The sequence below is a fragment of the Octodon degus genome, unplaced genomic scaffold (assembly GCF_000260255.1).
Source record: "Octodon degus isolate 3935 unplaced genomic scaffold, OctDeg1.0 scaffold00012, whole genome shotgun sequence".
Lineage (NCBI taxonomy): Eukaryota > Metazoa > Chordata > Mammalia > Rodentia > Octodontidae > Octodon > Octodon degus.
In genome coordinates this window covers 1-17,194 of record NW_004524588.1, presented here as the reverse complement: position 1 = coordinate 17,194, position 17,194 = coordinate 1, and the positions used below count along the sequence as shown (strand labels likewise).

At 35.2% G+C, this 17,194-nt stretch overlaps 1 protein-coding gene across 1 annotated transcript; it reads left to right on the top strand.

Moving 5' to 3' along the window:
- Positions 1-242: 242 nt before the first annotated feature.
- Klrd1 (killer cell lectin like receptor D1) lies at positions 243-8,076 on the top strand. The gene is made up of 6 exons (XM_023709576.1): positions 243-421; positions 3,963-4,055; positions 4,192-4,251; positions 5,689-5,840; positions 6,640-6,743; positions 7,709-8,076. The coding sequence occupies exons 1-6, from the start codon at positions 415-417 to the stop codon at positions 7,827-7,829; spliced, it is 537 nt and encodes a 178-aa protein (XP_023565344.1). The 5' UTR covers positions 243-414; the 3' UTR covers positions 7,830-8,076.
- The last annotated feature ends 9,118 nt before the right edge of the window (positions 8,077-17,194 follow it).

Sequence of the window (17,194 nt, the reverse complement as noted above, 5' to 3'; positions counted from 1 at the left end):
AGGTAAATAACAAATGTTTGTTATTTGTAGATATGTAAAATTCTGCATTATTTTTGCAAGTGAGTTTACTTTTGGTTTGTTCATCTTTCTCTTTTTTCTCAAATAATTTTTGAAGATTACTGTGATATGCAGACATGATTAAACAAATTTCTTCCCACTCTCTTTAGATCTGGTCAGAGTGTTTGTGTTCCAGTGAGAATTTCCTGTACTGTGGTTCTCAGAACAGCTTAGGAGCGTGTGCTTTTACCACTTTATACACAACACATCTGCATCTCATCAGTAAAGCATTCAAGAATTTTTTTCTTTTTAATTTCTTTATTTTTAGCCTCCTTCTCAACTCCCTGATTCAGTATCTGTTTTCTTAAATGACTGCACTCCGTGACTTCTCTGCATGAACTTGAAGAGTTGCTTCTCATGGCAGGTACGTGCAGCCTATTCATAAAACCAGATGACAAAAAATAAATAGAACATGTATCTCATGGGTGAGCTAATCTCAGGGCAGGGATAGCTCTAAATTCAGTATAAAACCTAATAAAGAATGCCAAATATTAATGACACAACAATTAAAAGGGTTTAACATCCAAAAATCACACAGATTGACTGATATCTTGTGTTGTTAATGACATCAACTTTTAAAGAATGTGATAATGATAATACAGAATTGTCTAATGTTGAAATGTTCAAGAGCAAAGCTTATGAGAAAGTAACTTTAATACAAGAATATGCAGTTTTGTAAAAATTGAGAGAGAAAGAGAAAAAGAAAGAAAGAAAGAAAGGAAGGAAGGAAGGAAGGAAGGAAGGAAAGAAAGAAAGAGAAAGAAAGAAAGAAAGAAAGAAAGAAAGAAAGAAAGAGAAAGAGAAAGAGAGAAACGCTTTGTTTATAGGTCACAACTCAATTTGCTGTGAACGATCTGAAGTCCTGAAGCCACACTTTGATGGTGGCAACTTCATACCAAGTTCAGAGTGCTGCTACATCTCTCCCCTCTAATGTTTTTACAAACTGATTGATCACAAATAGCCTCTGCAGAGATTAGGAAAGGACACACTCCCAAGTAGTATGCTGGGTCAGTGACAGGGTATGATGAATTAAATACTTTGGATCTGGATAAATTTCTGTTTGGTTTCTGACTTAGGTGACTACTAGCTTTGATACCTAAAGAAAAAAATTATTGAAACTTTTTTCTCATCTATCTAGTAGAAATCCTACTATTTAAAGTGTGAGTTCGTTGGGAAAATAAAAGTAAATATCCTTACACAAATTCATCAAACAGAATTTGAGGCCTTTTAATCTCTTACTACAAATGTCTAAGCTTCTTTGATAGTTTAAAAATAAATAGTAAATCTTCTAAAAATAGAGATTGTAGAAAAGAATATGTATGAACAACCTCACTGAATAATAAGGTAGCTAGCATAAAGATTTTGAAATTGGGAGGAGTGATGAATTAGAAAATAAGAACTTGTTTTAAAAATATTTTGTATACTGGCTGTAATATAACAAAATTCTTATGGCTAATGGAAATCTGCATGGTGAGATATTATTAAATGTGACAAATTAATTTTTTTTGATAAAATTTAACATCCAAAAATCACACAGATTGACTGATATCTTGTGTTGTTCATGACATCAACTTTTAAAGAATGTGATAATGATAATACAGAATTGTCTAATGTTGAAATGTTCAGTGACACAGGTGCTGTGTCACTGACCCATAACTCTAGCCCAATGTGACAAATTTTTACCAAAAATGCTGTAATGTAATGAATAAATTTTACTGTAAAGAAGTCATCTGTGAACACTAGATTTACATAGTAAAATCAGATAATAAATTCAGGAGAAAAGCACCAGTTGTGACAGTCACACTTCACAACTTAGTTAAAGGCAAAAAAGGGTAGTGGTACAGTTTTCTTATCCCTTAGCTTTTCTGAGAAACTGCAGGTAGAAAGTATGTTGTAAATAATCTATCATGTAGTAGTTTTAATCTATCAGATCATCATTTTACTCATGGATTAAAATAACGGTCTTGGTTTTCATCACTGAAAGCCAGATTTAAAGTTAGTAATTGCTCAATAATCTGATAACACTACAAGTCACAAAATGTAGTTTAGGGCTAGGAAGATAGCTTCATAGTCTAAGTCCTTGCCTGGCAAGTGCAAGGTCCTAACTTTGATCCCTGGTACCACATGCTGAGCTGGTCCTGGAACCCTGGGCGTACCATGTCATCCTTGAAACCTGGCATTGCGCTGCACACCCGTAAGCCCAGCACTGGGGAGGCTGAGACAGGAGGTTCACTATGAGTCTGAACTGTGTAGTGAGACCCTGCTTCAAAAGAATAAAAATTTTTTTAAAATGTAGTTTAAATCCAGAAAGCTTAAGGTAAAGGACAATTGTTCTTCATGATTACTTTTACATATAAGTGAGACCACACTCCTAAACATACTCAGATATACTACTATAGATAATTAATACCAGTCACTACATAATTAAGCACACTAGTGTGTGTATAGTTAATACTAGTTGTTATGTATATGTATTGGTTATTAACAACACAAATTGCTCCAAAAGAAATGTAACAATCTAGCAGATTGGTTACATTTTATTTTGTTTTTTTATTTTTTAACTTTTTAAAGAAAGTACAAATTAGAATTAAAACAGAAATAATTACAAGTGATAAAGAATTTCACTAGGGGCCGGGAAGATGGCTCAGTGGAATAAGCGCTTCCCTGGCAAGAGCAAAGACCTGAGTTCAATTCCCGGTTCCACCAAAAAAAAAAAAAAAAAAAAAAAAGAATTTCACTTAACAAAGTAATATGAATTTGTTGTAATGCAGTATTGGTTGTAATGCATAGTGTTGTCTTCCAACCAGTTATTCATATTATCAGATATATGCATGTAAAATTGGAAGAAGAAAGAAATGTATAAGAAATTAAGAAGAGAAAAAATACCAACAAAAGGAGACAAAATAAATTAAAGCATTAACTGCTCCCTTCCATGAACCAGCAAAAACACACAGTACAGCTGCTCAAACCATCCTTCTTGAAGACAAGATAAATATCTTTCCCCCACTCCCTCTCCTGTCCTTTTCATGACAGTAACTCTTTCCTTTTGAATAAATTTATTCCCCTTTCCCAGTATCTATTGTGCCCTTTAGATTCCATTTTCCTCTTTCAGCTTCTCACACTAAGGAGACATATGATGTTTGCACATGTAGATCTCATGGTAAAGACAGATGAGCAAAATTTAAGATCCAGATTTTTTTTTTGGTATTTCTTTATCAAATCACTGATACAAATTTCCAGAGATATGATAGCACATTTTGCTCCACATCAAATAAATTTCCACAAAAAGTTGCTAAAATAGGTGAAATTTTTGGTTCAATTTCCAAAATTAAATGATGGCTTTTTAACTGAAATCACTTATACTGCTAGCTCTCTAGCATAAACATTCAAAAAAAATTAAAAAAATGATATTTTGGATTTTGAATGGCTCACTTAGTTCCATAAAATATTTTCTGCCCCAGTATTTTCTCAATGTCCAAAGATAGTCACTTCCTACAAAATGTACAAATAAAATCTCAATTTTGTTTGTTTCCATGCAATAATCCTGAACTCATTGGTACCTATAAGTCATTATCAGGTGACTATAAAATTTCTGTCTTCCTTCTGTTTACCTAACAGACTAGGTCATGTGTATAAACGACATCCAGATCCCTGTATTTGACAACCACCCCTACCTTCAAAGTCTGCAAGGTGTGGTTTCTCCACCCAGCAGGTGAGATCTTCCCATGTGTCTACTGGAACTCATGGCCTGGAAGTGGACTCCACATTGCCTTTCCCCATCACTTCTGATGCCTGATGAAATGAAGAGTTTTTTGGATTAATCTCTACTGGTTTCTGCTCTTGAAAATTTCACAGCCTGTTTTTGTTCTTTAAATCATTAACCTATGTCCTCTGTCTTTCTGCAGTTTCTCATGTCACTCTGTGGAGATTAATTTCTGGATTCCTGGGAGTAATATGCCTTTCACTGATGGCTACTTTGGGAATTTTATTGAAAAATAGTAAGTGTCCCTTTCTACATACTGATAAAAGTCATGATCAAATAATTTAATAATGCATCTTTCATTTTACTAAAGTGTAATAATTTGTTATTTCATAATCCCATGCCTACTTAACAATATCTCTAATATTTTACAGCCTTCACTAAACAAAGTGTTCAATCAACAGCTCCAGTATCCATCAAAGGACTCCAGAAAGGTAGGTTTCATTGATTGGCAAACCTTATGTTTGATAACAGATTAAACCAAGTGTCTTGGTGTTTGGAACATAAGAATATTGCACTTAGTAATATAAATGTTCTGACTGTAGTCACATTTCTCCATTAATGTGAAAATGACTAAATTATATTGGATATGCAGGTGTTCACTTTATATTTCTGTCTCAAATACTTGAGGTAAGCAACTTATTTGAGAAAATGTTTAAAGGTTTATTTTGGCTCACAGCTGTGGAGCTTTCAACCTGTGCTGGGTTGGCCCTCTTGCCTTGAGGCTGGGACCAGGGTTCGTCCCTGGTACTACATGCTGCTCAGGCCCTGCCCTGGGCACTGAAAACTGGAGGATCACTACGAGTCTGAGCTGCATATTTAGACCCTGTACCAAACACATTAAAGCATAATAAATAGGTAGATAAATAGATAAAAACTATCGCTAATTCTTATTCTTATTTCACATTCCTTTTACCTTGTATAAATCCTTCTAGGATTCAGAATGCAGTACAGCAATTTTTGTAATTATTAATCTTATTTATTCAGTGAAAGCTAGCTCAATGCCCAAATTTTAATCTTTTCCAAATGTCTTCAAGTTGTGTCATTATCATCTATGAACTTACAGAACTTCACTTATATCTCATTCCAATGACTGCAAAGCACTCATCTGCCAATGACTGGAGTGCCTACCATGTGTCACAGTTTATTTAGTATAGATAAATTTGAAGATTCTGTCACTAATAAGCCTTTTGATCCAACTTGAAGGTAATTTCTTTATTTACCTTCATGGTTGAAAGATAATATATCTAAATATATCAGAATTTTTTATTTTTGAGGCAAGGTCTCTCTGTGTATCCAGGTTGGCCTTGAGCTCATGGTAGTTCTCCTGTTGCAGCCTCTCAAGTGGTGAGATTGCAGGCTTGTGCCACCATGCCTACCTCAAATATTTCAGAATTCTCTCAATATGTTATACTTTCTGGTGATTCAGGAAATATGCTAAAATATTTTCCTCCTATAGATCTCTTTCATCTACTTAACTTCTATTTTTACTAAAGTCAGTTTTGGATAACTTCCTTAAACTATTTTCTTCTAACTGTCTCCCCATCCTCTGCTTTACTACATGATGTTTAACCTCCCTTACTTTATTTTATCACATATATAATTATTATAAAATGTACTGAAGTGCCTGGCTGTTATTTACTGTAATTATGAATGTATCTCTACAATATAATCTTATCAGTAAAATGCCATATTTGATTTGTTCACATCAATATTTCTGAACTGTGGTCTATATAGTAGATTCCTAAAGAATATTTGTAGAAAAAAAATAATAAATGCAAGTAATGTTTTAATGACTAAATAGGATTGAAATCAATTTAAAATTGTCAGGGTCATCTGTCACATTGGTTTTTTTTTTTTTTTTTCCTTAGTACCTGACTGCTGTTCTTGCCAAGACAAGTGGATCGGCTACCAGTGCAATTGTTACTTCATTTCTTATGATAGAAAGTCTTGGGAGGAAAGTAGGCATTTCTGTGCTTCTCACAACTCCAGTCTTCTGCAGCTCCAAAACAGGGATGAATTGGCACGTACTTACTTCTTGTTTCCTACTACTTGACCCCTACAAAATGGTGTCTACATAAGGTGACGGCTTTGAGTCAGTTTTTCAGTCAGATACAAAAATAGATAAACTTGTCACTTATCAATTTCAGGTTGATTGAAACAATCATTATAAATATTAAATTAACATGTTCACATATTTATGCTTTAGGCATAAAAGTCTAGATAGATACCAGACAAAGTGTAAGAAACTTTTCAGGGAGAATTCAAAGAAATCCCAACATGTCATTGTTTTTACTAGTTTTAGTCAAAGAATCAAGAGGCTGTAAATTTTAGTTCTCTGTATAGAATTTATAATTAGTTATGTAACTATGTAGGATTTGTTCTTTCTGGGACATAATACAGAACTAGTAATGGATCATATGATTATGAAAATTACCCAATTCTTGTGAAATAAATGAAGTTCTCCAGGGGCATGCGGCATTTATGTTAGGTGGAGAAGGCAAGGCCCATGAAGTTTATCTTTCAAAATGCTATTCAGAAGAGATTAAATTTAACTATTCCTCCCCTTTTGAGAATTGTTTCTTGGAAATTCAACCTGACTGTATGATGTAAAAAGGGAGATTTATAGCAATTACTTTCTCCATAAAAGAATGGGTCTCATCAAGGAAAAAATTTAAGGCACAGGATTATAGCTTCTAAATGAGAAGAATGATTTCAGTTTTTGTGATGGACGGGCTCAATCTTATCCTGAACACTAACTTCCTTTAAAATACTGTATTCCTAGAGGAGATTTAAAATTATTTGTCTCTGTTTCCAAGTAGGCTTTTATGAACACCACCACAGTGCTGTTTTGGATTGGTCTCTCTTTTAATAAAGAACATGATACCTGGTTGTGGGAAGATGGCTCGGCTCCTTCCAAGAAGTTGTAAGTTTTTGGCCTTTCACATTTTTTTTGCTCTTTTAGACTATTTTGTTCTTTTCATGAGGGTCACAGCCAGTGGTTTCATACTTAAAAAAACCTGTGAAGGACATGAGAATACATAAAAGATAGACAAACCAGAATAGCAATCAACTAGCAAATCAAGTTTATGTTCAAGTGAAAGTTAGTGTACTTGTGACCATAGAAACTTTGATGCATGTTTCATTTTCACTTTTTTTTAATTTTTTTTTAACATTTATTGTGTGTGTGTGTGTGTGTGTGTGTGTGTGTGTGTGTGTGTCCAGCTCAGCCCACCAGGGGGCGCGGCTGGCTGGCATGTGGTGCTGGAGGATTGAACCGTGGTCCCTGTGCTTTGCCAAGCTTGTTCCAAGTAGGCGCTTTAGACCACTGAGCCATCTCTCCAGCCCCCTTCATTTTCACTTTTGTTCCAAGAATTTGAAAGCATGTATGCATATACAGATGCTAACGTATATATAAAGGCAATTCAGAGAAAATCTGTGTTCATCATTTTCTTTATTCTGCTAGAGCTCAATGTTCTTAGCATCTTCCATGTTCCAAATATCCTCTGCTTTTTATATGACTGTTGTAATATTTGAAGCTCATTTTCATTCATGAAGATGGGATTTGCAAAATGATACAATGGCAGATTTATGCTTTGGCTTGTTATACATGAAATCATATGGTATGTCATAAACAAAGTAAACCACAGCAATAAAATACAAAACAAAATTCATGAAACCTCTACCATCCACACTATTGATTATTGAAAGAAATAAGTTTGCATAGTACTGTACTCTAAAATTATGAAAATTCTGGCTATTGATAGAAAAATCGTAGTTTGTTAATCTCTCACTCAAATAGCTTTAACAGTCAATCCTTTAATGAAACAAATCTCCGTGAGTACTTTCATTTCTTTTTTCCATATGTTAATATTTTCCTCTTCATTACAGATTCCCATTGCTTCCAACTCCAGCTCCAGGGAAGTGTGTAGAATATAACCCAAGACAAGTGGCTTTGACTGAATCCTGTGGAAAGAACAATCGTTACATCTGCAAGCAACGGCTTATTTAAATGTTTCCTTGGGCAGATTAGTAGACAATAGAGAAGCAAGACTACTAAAAAATATCACCTTTTCTTCCTAAATTATTACTGCTGTCTACTTTTAGGACGTGTGAAATGTTTCAAGCTGTCTTACACAATTTTCAAATATTTGAAACGATGTGTTTTTAAAATGGAAGTTGTATGCCTATGCATGAAATTGTCAAGTATAAAGATACATAGTTATCTGAATTTTTAAACTGAATGAATATGTTTAACATTAAATATGATTTTATGCATGCATTCTGGTAAACTGTCTTTGAAGAAGTTTAAATAAAATTTAATTTATACCAAAGATTGTTTCAGTCTTTTTATGACTATTTCACTGGGCAGTTCCAGTTTTACTTCATTTTTCTAGAGTTAACACTAATTTTAAAGTTCTTAATTCTTTCTGGATATTCTTGAATGAAGATTGATGTAGGAAAAATGAGCAAGACAGGTGGAGAAAGTTTTGATACAAAATAAAATATCATTCAAATATTTAAAGTGTACTAAGAGTTCTTACACACTGTTCTTTCTGAGGATGTGAAGTATGTTAGAGGAATTTTTTCATAATTACAAAATTATGTATTTCTAATTAAAATTTTAAATACACTGCAAAATCAGTTTGGCTACCAGTTATCCCATCTCCTGATTTTTTTTTTTCCCATTAGACGATGTCTTCAGTTTTGGTTTTGTTCCTTAGTGTAATTTTTCATCTAATAATAGACCTTATCTATTTGTGTCCAGCATGACCCTCAAATTCTTTTAATTAGTTAAATCATTTATATATTTTAGGTTTTTTAAAAAAAATGTGTTTGGTACAGGGCCTCACTATACAGCTCAGAGTCTAGTGTTCCTTCTCTTTTCAGCCTCCCCAGAGCTGGAATTACAGACGTGTACCACCACACCCGGTCTCCAAGGCCGGCTCAGTGTGCCTGAGGGTGGGACTTGCAAGGCATGTGGTACTGGGAATGGAATGGTCCTTGCACTTGCCTAAGTAGGCACTTAGTCCATTGAACTATCTCACTGGTCATATTTTAATTTTTTGAGACACAGTCTTACTCTGTAATCCAACCTGGCCTGAAACTATGTAGCCCATAGTTGCCTAGAACTGTGTTCCACCTGCCTTAGTCTCCAGAGGGCTGGGATTGTAGACATGTACCACCACACCAAACTTTTTATTACATGAAAAAATAATGTATGTTTTTAATGTGTATGACATTGCTTTTTAAAATACATTGTCAAATATTTAATCTAGCATATTAACAAGTGTGGGGGCCAGCTATCTATAGCACCTGCTTCAGCAAGTTGAGGCAAGCATCCAGGGACTGTGATCCCCAGCACCACACACTGCACCAGCCCTGCCCCTAGGGTGGACTGAGCCGGCCATGCACACACACACACACACACACACACACACACACACACACACACACAGAAAGTGTTCACTGAAACAATTATCATTTTGATGGTCAGAATCATAACATCCACTCTACATTCAAGTGCAGTACGTAAGCACTAACTCCTAGCTCACAGATATAGACTCATTGGAATTTAGTCTTTGTAGTCAGCTATTTTCATTTAGCTAAATTCAAGCACAGATGTATGATGGGATTTTTCACTTCCTTGACCAATTAGGCATCCAGGACTTGATCTTGTTTTCAGAGAATCCACTACAGTTGTGAGAATGCTGAAAAACACAAAATATTAGGCATGGATATTATCTAATCTCGGATAGCACATAATGCAAAAAAAAAAAAAAAATTGTCTCTGCCTGAGAACAGAAATTTCCTATCACTTTCTGTTATAATTGAGATGCTATTTTTCAGCTCTCCTTTCATTTCAGGATATTTTTTTTAAATTTTTTTTATTTATGTGTGTGTGTGTGGCCAGGTCAGCCCACCTGGGGCGGGGCTGGCTGGCATGTGGTGCTGGGGGATTGAACCGCGGTCCCTGTGCTTTGCTAAGCTTGTTCTAAGTAGGTGCTTTAGACCACTGAGCCATCTCACCAGCCCCTTTTTCAGGATATTTTAATGAAAGCTTCTAACTGGAATGGAGGATGTTGGTCACCTAAGGCAGTGTCTTGTTATGACGTAGCATTGTCACTTTGGTCACATGCAGCTTGCACTCATATGACCTGCTTCATTTTTATTATGCATGTACCCAATGTTATCTAATTTTATTTTTTTGCTTCATCCAGAAAATATCTTTGTAGCCTTTTGAATTGGCCAGAGTTCTTTCATGCATACAACTTTCTGCCATGTTTTTTTTTTTTATTCCCTTAACATGTAATTTTTGATATATTTTTTCTGGGACGATACCTATTATGTTTGTCTGTCTGCCTATCTGTCTGTCCCTCCTATGAAATAGGCTAGTGGGCATGGAAGGATCTAGCCGAGTGACACATTTTGTGTTGGCTGTAGAACAGGAGAAGGGTAAGTAAATATGAACAGTATTGTCTGGAGTTAGTGTCCATCTGTAACTTTAAAGGCAAGCAAATGTGGTGAAAAAAAGTGTCAGTGTGATGGATACTGTTTATTTCAGTCTGTGTTCATTTTAAAAGGTTAAAAAATCAGTAATGCATGTCTGAAAGCAAGCTTTCAAGATGTTCACCAGTGGTGTGCGTGCCTAATTCTCTTCTGTCCTGGAACAGGGTGATTTTCATGCTGAGAGCAAGATAGGGGCCATTACAGGGTGTCAGTTCCAATGCTAGGTCAAAAAGAGAGTAGTTTTCCTTTTTTCTCCTCTTACCTCAAGTGGTCTGTGAGAAGCTAGTTATACTCTCATGAACACCCCTGGAGAAAGCATGTTACAGCGAGCTGAAGCCTCCAACAGACAACCTGTAGGAAACAAAGTCTGTGTCTTGTAGCTACCTAGTGAGATTTCAGATGATATCACTCACCTAACTTCTTGATGGATGTCTTGGGAGAGACTAACCCAGTTCCATCTTTCTAAGCTGGTCAAGGTTCCTAGTCCTCAGTTATAATGCTGGATAGCATTAGTTTATTGTTCCTGACATGCTAAGTATTAAAATAAAGTGTTAAATAACTAATGCATAGTTTGGTATCCATAGATGAATACTGTCACAGTGGAAAAAGTTGCAGTGCTTTAAACATCACTGTATATTCAACAACGGAACTTAAAAAAAATCGGGGTATACCGATGAATGTCCATTTTGTATCTGTGTATTCAAAGTGGTTGGGATAGATATATAGTTGCATTCTCTTAATGAATAGAATGATTTTTTCTAATGGTGTTTGTAAGTAGGATCACAAGTCTGCATCTTGTACAGCAATTAACCACTGAGAAGAATGTATGCAGTGTATTATTTGTTGAAACTGTACTTTCGATTTGATTTGAAACTGTCTCATTGCTATCTGTTTATCAATAAAACTTTGAAAAGAAAAAAAAAATCACTGTAAAAGTGGCTAGAGACTGGGAATACTGAAGGCCCCTAGTAAGGCCTGTGGAAGGCTATTATTGAAAAGTGGAGAAAGTTGCTCTCCATTAGTACCAGAAAGTTTATCAGTGCTACTGCTCATAGCATTGTGGGAAGCAGAATATGCAAGTAATGCATTAGAAAGCCATGTGAAGCTATATCTGGCAAGAACGTTGAAGACACTGCCTGATTTGTTACTACTTATGCAATGATATAAAAAATACATAAACTGATGATGGGACTATTAAAGAAAAAGAACTTGGAGCTTACTAGTTAAGCTCTTTGACCTCTTCAAATGTCAAAAAAGAATTACTTAAATTAAAAAGAAAAAACAGATTCTGAGTAAACATCAGATTTCACATACCCTTAGGGAAACATGGACTGCACAAGAAGTTGGGGGTGTAACTTTACCTGTAAATCAGAGAGAGAAAAGGGATGCCTCAGTTGAGCCAGACTGTGGATCTGAGAATGAGTGCTTCGTAGGCTGTCTTGGTCATGACACAGGGCTCTGGAAGGCTTTAAGGTATTGTCTCTCAGGTATCTTAGCAGACACTCCAGGTAGGGAAGCGAAGAGACTTGTATGTGCAGGATTTATGAAAGTAGTGAATTCTAATGTCATCCATAGAAGACCTCAAAATACTTTAAATACAATTATATCACTAAATTAGAAGCATGAATAGGTCAGACTGAGGTGGGCAGGAGAATCAATGAAATAACATAATATTGCAAACAGGAATCAAACAAAAATCCCTCTACCAAATCAGAAAAACAACCAGTCAGGTAACCAAAGATGAACTTTCACATTAAGAAAAGATGCTCAATTGCAATCATCATAAAAGAATTCCAACCACAGTACAAAGAAATCAAATTTCTCAATCATCAGGCAGAATTTTAAAGGCTTGGCAACCTATTATGGTATATGAGTTAGTGGGGAAATATTTATTTTTAGGCAGTGCTGATGGGAAGGAAAACTGCTACATTTCCAAGGAAGAAACCATCTTTACCACTGCTTTTCTCAAATAATTTTCAACACATAATTTAAGAATGAAATCTTTTTACTTTGGTGTCTTCGTATAGGCATGGATACGTATACATACCCAATACAAACATAGATTCAGCAGCTTCAACAGTTACAAATCATAAAGTCACTCTACACACTGCTCTGGTGAAGCCCCACAATATCATACATTCTTAGACATGTTTTCAAAGATTTCAAGATTATTTCTCTCTATGTTTAATCTATGAATCATTATTCCAGTTATAAGCATGAGTTTTGAATGATAATTATAAATGTTATTCTCTAGGTTTTTTCCTAATAATAAAGAAATCTCAAGCAGTATAGTTATTGATTAAATAAAATGGAAGAATGACTGAAATATTGTTTCATGCACATGCTTTGTATCACATTGTTTTTATTATAATTTATTTTAACTGATACATAATGTACAAACTATGCATATTGATGGTGTACCAACTAATGTTTTAGTAGATCATACATTAGATAATGCTCAAATGTGTTAAATATATGAATCTCCTCAGTTATTTTTCTCTGTTTCCTGTAATGTAAATCCAGGGTCTTTGCCTAGACTAGCATACTTTTTCCCTCCCTCCCCTCATCTCACCGTGTCCCCTCCTCTTTTTCTATTTTGAGACATGATCTTGATAAGTTGCTACATGAGGCTGGGGATATAGCTCAGTGACATAAGCTCCTGCCTGGGAAATGCAAGGTTCTGGGACCATCCCCAGTACCACAAAAAAAAAAAAGTTTTACATTGCCCAGGCTGAGCTAAATATTTGTGCTTCTTACAGATGCAGCACATGTCTGGCTCAGCTATGATTTCTGTATGATAAAAACCTTCAAAGTCTTTTCTCTCAGTTTTTTGAAACATGCAACTCCTTGTTATCCATAGTTAGCCCTCTGTGCAACAGCACAACAGAACTTCTTGCTGTTCTTCAAGCCTGCATTTCCAGCATTTCCTGGGCTTCTTCCACCTCATACACTCCACTGTCCATAGCAGCCTTAGCCTGAGAACAAGGTGTTAAGGTTCCCCATATTTAGAGCAGGTACTGCTTGTCTTCCTATGCCTGGCCTATCACCGTTACTACAAATGATAAGATTTCGGTGCTTCTTATGAGTAGTAAGAACAACATTGCAATCTGTGTATCACAAGCTCTTTTTTCATCCACTAGTTAGTAAACACTGGGCTTGTTTTCACTTCATCATTTGTGAAGAAAGCAGCAATAGACATGGGAATGAAAGCGTCTCATTGGTATATTGATTTCAGAAATTCAGCAGGATTATGGTTATTTCATATTGTAGTTCTACTTTTGTTTCTTATTTTATGATTACATATTAGTTATATGGAATGGTGGTTTTGTTTTGGCATATTCCTATGTCTATACAGCATGCTTTGATCTTCTCCACTCCTTTTATGCCTTTCCCCAAAGCCTTATTCACATTCCTTTCTTTTCCATACTGTCTGTAGTATTCATTATTTAGATTCTATGTAGGATAGAAATTGTTATACTTGGGTTTCTGAATCTGGCTTATTTCACTTAATACAAAGATCTCCAGTTTGATCTAATTTACTGAAAATGACATGATTATATTCTTCTGAATCATTAATAGTCCATGTGTATCTACGACATATTTTTTTTACTCATTCATCACTTGATGGATGACTAGATTGTTTGCAAAGCTTTGTCATTGTGAATTACACCACACTACACCTGAGTATAAAAGTCTTTCACAGCATGCATGGCTGGCTTTAATTTTTTGAGGGATATAAGGGGAGTCCTATAGTTAGATCAAATGGCAACTCTATTTTAGAAGCTTTTCGGCTTTTAAGCATTAAAAAAATTGCAAGTAAATTCTAAAATTATAAATAATAGAATCAATCCATAAAATGGCATAAATTCATGTAACATAAATGCAACTAATGTTAGACTGAACGTGACTGATAACTTGCAAATAAACAGTTATGTAAATTGTGTCTTAAAGCTTTAGCAGAATACCTATGTGACCAAATAGTCTTGAAGTTGAAGTTTTACTGAGAAAAACCATGCAAAGTCACCATAGAGATAAATAGCATTAGCTATTCTTGGACTGGAAGAAACAAGAAAGTGACATGAGAAACTTGGCTTTTAAGATTCTTGCTCCTACATCATCAGTCCTATGTTTAATTGTTTGTCCTTCGGTTCCTTCCATTCTCATTCATGGAGTTCTGATCATTTTGGTCCCTCTCTAAAACATCTTTTAGTAGTCTGTGATGATATAGAGTGCCTAAGGAGAGTAACATGGCGAGAAAACATCCTCTCAGGCTTTCACAGAGAGCAAGTTGGCCAAACAATGGCCATGACTCATCCACATGGCTGACATTGACAAAGGATCTACAAACTGTGATACAGGGTTTCAGGGTAAATCCTGAGGGTATTTGACTGACCTTGTCAGATACAAAAGTTACATTTATTGTTATATAGGTCTTGTTTATCTTGGTCTTAATCATCCAGCAGAAAGGTATAAAAATGAGGCATAGAAAGTAAAGCCATATTAATATTCTGAACTGTAAAATGCTCAAGTCAACAACTGACATTGCCAGTCATACAGATAACCCAGTACTATTATGGACTACTGGGCTATATTGGATTATTTTGCTGAACTCACGTACCTACAATATTTAAATGGCGATAGAATGCCCATCTCTCACAAAACTAAACCAAAAAAAGGGGATACAAATGAAGGACCATTTTGTATCTGTATATAAATCATAGTTAGGATAGATATACAGCTACTTTCTCTTAATTCAATAAGAAGAAAGATTTGTACTCATAGTGTTAGGACAGGATATCATGTCTGAATCTTGTACTATGAATAACCTTTACCAAGTTAGCAATATGCAATGGATTAATTATTGAAACTGTTCTACTAATTGGTTTTGAAACTGTCTCATTGCTATTTGTTTCTCAAGAAAATTAATAAAAAATAATTTTAAAAAAGAATGCAAAAAAAAGATTCTTACTCCTAGAACTATAACTGAAAGTAGGAAGTGGTATTTAATAACATATTGCGGAGAACTGAATAGAGTGGTGGTGGAGGTGAGCAGCTTACTTAATCAGCAATACCTATATTTCATTCAATGGAAAATGCTAAGACTTGAATGAAACATATTCACCATTACCAAAACTATGCTATGCATTTTAAAAACAACTGAAGGTCAGACTGATGGAAGGCCCCACTCCTGAAGATGTTTTCAGGCAACAGGCCTTCCTGCGTGTCTGTTTCAGGACAGCACTTATTGCTACATTCCGAGCTCACACATTGAATTCTCAGGTGAGACCAGCTGACCAAGACACTGGCTCATGTATTTGTTGTTTTTATTTGAATTTATCCTGGACTTTATGCAAGGATCCTTAGGATTTCCCAGACTCAGAACTTGTGTTCCAACAGTGACGATCCCCTTTTCCTGGGAAATACACATTCTACAAAGATCCTGAGGTCATCCTCTAATGCTAAGGTATTTATACCTCTCAAAATATTAATTTATATTATGTACTGCATCTAATGTCATATCAATTACTGCTATACTGTTTCTCAAATAAATTTCTGTTTTAAAAAGGGTAATAAATGAAAACAAGGGACAAGAAAAAAATGTCACAGGACTGTCCTGCTACAATGCTATATGTGGTTAGATTTCTAAATTTCTGTGTAAAAATATGTAATGGTTTATTTCTATTTTTAAAATTTTTTATTTTTTATTTTTTCTTCACATTCTGCAGTGATTTAAAGTTTAACATATCAATGCTTGATGGAAAATACCTGTTCCATGTTATGTCTAAGATGTTTGATATTCAGATAGATGGTGAGGTTAAGCTCAACTGCCTAGGATGTAGGGTAATAATAATAAGCTTCTCTTCTGGAGGGTTAACAACTTAAGTTTGTAGACCAAAAATTAGAGAAAAAGAGGGCTACATGTATAGCCAACATTTTGGCCCTAGCCACTCAAGGTCAGTGAGGAGTCAGGACCTAAGAGAACCTGTACTATAACATCCTGTAACTCAGTGATGTCCCAAATTTTCTGATCAAGGAGATTACGGGGCCACAGAGGAAAGTGATGGCCAATGTATAACGAGTGTAAGGAGAGTCAGCTAGAGAGAAAACATTCTCTCAGGCTTTCACAGAGAGCAAATTGGTCAAGCAATGTCCGTGACTCTTCCACATGGATAACACTGACAAAAGATCTACAAACTGGTACAGGATTTCAGGGTAAATCTTGAGGCTATTTGACTGACCTTGTCAGATACAAAAGTTACATTGCTTTCTTTTTTTTTTTCTTTTTCTTTTTTTTTTTTCGGAACTGGGGATTAAACTCAGGCCTTTGGGCTTGCCAGGCAAGTGGTTATTCTACTGAGCCATCTCCCAGCCCTTACTTTTCTTGATATATAGGTCTTGTTATCTTGGTCTTAATCATCTGGCAGAAAAAAGTATAATAATGAGGCATAAAAAGTAAAGTCATATTAATATGCTGAGCTGTCAAAACTCAAGTCAACAACTTCTGACATTGCCAGTCCTATGGATGACCCACTACTATTATGGACTACTGGACTATATTGGCTTATTTTGCTGAATTCACACACTTACAATATTTCAATGGTGATGGAATACCCATATCTGACAAAACCAATGAAAAAAGGATACAAATGAAGGACCATTTTGTAGTGAAAAAATATGTATATGCATATATATGTATATATATAGTGAAATATGTATATGTTGTAGTGAAATATATATGTATACATATATGTATATATATATATATATATAAAGAGAGAGAGAGAGAGAGAGAGAGAGAGAGAGAGAGAGAGAGAGAGAGGAGGTTCATTTTCTCATGTTGAACTCAGGGCAAACTGCTTTGCCTAA

Excerpts from the sequence above, each read along its gene's own strand:
- Klrd1 (XM_023709576.1), top strand. Across the intron at positions 4,056-4,191 it reads GGGAATTTTATTGAAAAATA|CCTTCACTAAACAAAGTGTT; the intron begins GTAAGTGTCCCT and ends AATATTTTACAG. Across the intron at positions 4,252-5,688 it reads CATCAAAGGACTCCAGAAAG|TACCTGACTGCTGTTCTTGC; the intron begins GTAGGTTTCATT and ends TTTTTTCCTTAG.